Source organism: Bison bison, unplaced genomic scaffold, assembly GCF_000754665.1.
Source record: "Bison bison bison isolate TAMUID 2011002044 unplaced genomic scaffold, Bison_UMD1.0 scf7180017848987, whole genome shotgun sequence".
In the NCBI taxonomy this organism is placed as follows: Eukaryota; Metazoa; Chordata; class Mammalia; order Artiodactyla; family Bovidae; genus Bison; species Bison bison.
Window position 1 is genome coordinate 22962 of NW_011479560.1, and position 1669 is coordinate 24630.

The following is a 1669-nucleotide window of genomic DNA, read 5'->3' on the forward strand; positions in this document are numbered from 1 at the left end:
GGGAGGAGCCTGGGGAACGACTCACCTGTGGCCTGGCTCTGGATTCCCAGCCCCCCAACCTCTATCTCCCCAAGACCAGCTCCAGTTTCATCAGAAGCCATCCCTGGAGAATTTCATTTGAAGAAAAGCTTTATAGCATAAAGGGGGGAAAAAACTTCCAAGTTTGAAAATGACTGGAGTAACCACCCGCATTTTACAGACGGGGAAACCGAGTCTGGAGAAGGCGGCAGCTTGCTCATCTTTGAGCTGGGCCTTGGACCCAGGAGTCTCAGAGGCTCTTGGTCCTGCTTCGCTGGGGACAGAGGCTGCTCGACCCTGTGTGGTCGAGGGAGGACCTCAAAGCCTGTTTCCCATTCTAGTATTCCAGCCCCACCTCTAGCTCCCAAGGCCCCAGTGAGGACCGCAGAGCAGGAGCAGGCGGAGGGGTGGGACCTCCCCGAGCTGGTGCTGACTCGCTGTGTGACCTGGGTCAAGACACGGCACCTTTCTGAGCCCCAGCATCTGTCCTGTTGTGAAGACAGACTGATGACCAGGAAGACACTGAGGTTCGGGAGGCCGAGCACTCATGTGAGGTCACACGGGGAGCTGGAGGGCATGCAGACTAGACAGCCGCGTGTGTCAGCCCCTCCCACACTCACCCGGGACCGGGTTCAGCCCACCCGGACTCCGTCGCCTCGGTCCAACCTGAGCGGGCACCGCTCACCTGATTTTTCGGCCCCGGATCCACGGAAGGTATGGCAGCTTCTTGACGATGATCGTGCCGTCGTAGAAGGAGGGCTGGCAGCTCTGGGCGATGGCGTTGGCAGCCAGCACTGCCATCAGCACGGGCAGCGCGTGCACGATCTGACCAGTCAGCTCGAAGGCCAGCAGCGCAGTGGAGATGCTGTGCGTCACGGCCCCTGAGAACGCAGCAGCCCCTGCAAGCCAGGGAGGGCGTCACAGCCAGGGAGCGGGTTCAGGCTAGAGACAGCAGGCTGCTGTGAGGATGGCCGTGGGCTCGGCTGGGGACTGTCCAGAGGCTACGGCTGGCTACTGTTGGAAATGCCTCGGGCCTGGGCTTGGTGACAGAGAGAGCAGTAAGGGAGAGGGGGCATCAGGGCCCAGAGAGAAGCTAGAAAGAGTAGTGGGGGCTTAGAGGAGGGCTCCAGGGAGGGGTGGGGCTCAGGGGAGGCTGCTGACCTCCCCATGCCCTGCAGAGCTGCTAGCTGGTTCTCCAGGTCCAGCCCAGACCCATGATGTATGCCCACCCAGTAAGAACCTGGTCCACTCACCTGCCAGCGCGTACCCCCCAGGCATGATGGGGTTGGTGACCCCTCCGGCCACGATGCCCTCGGGGAAGGCCACAGAAAGGGCCTCTCCTAGGAGGCGCCCAATGGCAGCTCCTGGCCACAGACTTAGTGTGAGGATGGGGGCTAGGCTGACCTGCTTCCCAGAACCCTCCCCACCTGGGGACCAGTCTCAGCACCATACGGGGGAGGCAGGTGGATGAGCAGCCATGGCCCTGTCCCGGCACCCTGAGCCTCAGACCCTTGACACCCAGACTCACCGAAGATAAATATGGGCATGAAGTACCCGGCAGGCATGGGGATCGTGGTGGCCAGAATCAGCATCCAGAACTGCGGGGAGAACAGGGCGGGGTCGTGGGGGCGGAGGTTAGAGGCGGCAGGGG

The 1669-nt window shown here is 62.0% G+C and overlaps 1 protein-coding gene across 1 annotated transcript in view; it reads right to left on the minus strand.

The window, feature by feature from the left end:
• CLCNKB (chloride channel, voltage-sensitive Kb) overlaps positions 1-1616 on the minus strand; it is a gene marked incomplete at its 5' end in the record, with an annotated part of 5962 nt that extends 4346 nt beyond the window's left edge. The window contains 3 exons of the mRNA XM_010846290.1: positions 704-917; positions 1272-1382; positions 1547-1616. Coding sequence (XP_010844592.1) covers positions 704-917; positions 1272-1382; positions 1547-1616 — 395 coding nt within the window. The remainder of the gene's footprint in view (positions 1-703; positions 918-1271; positions 1383-1546) is intronic.
• Positions 1617-1669: the final 53 nt, after the last annotated feature.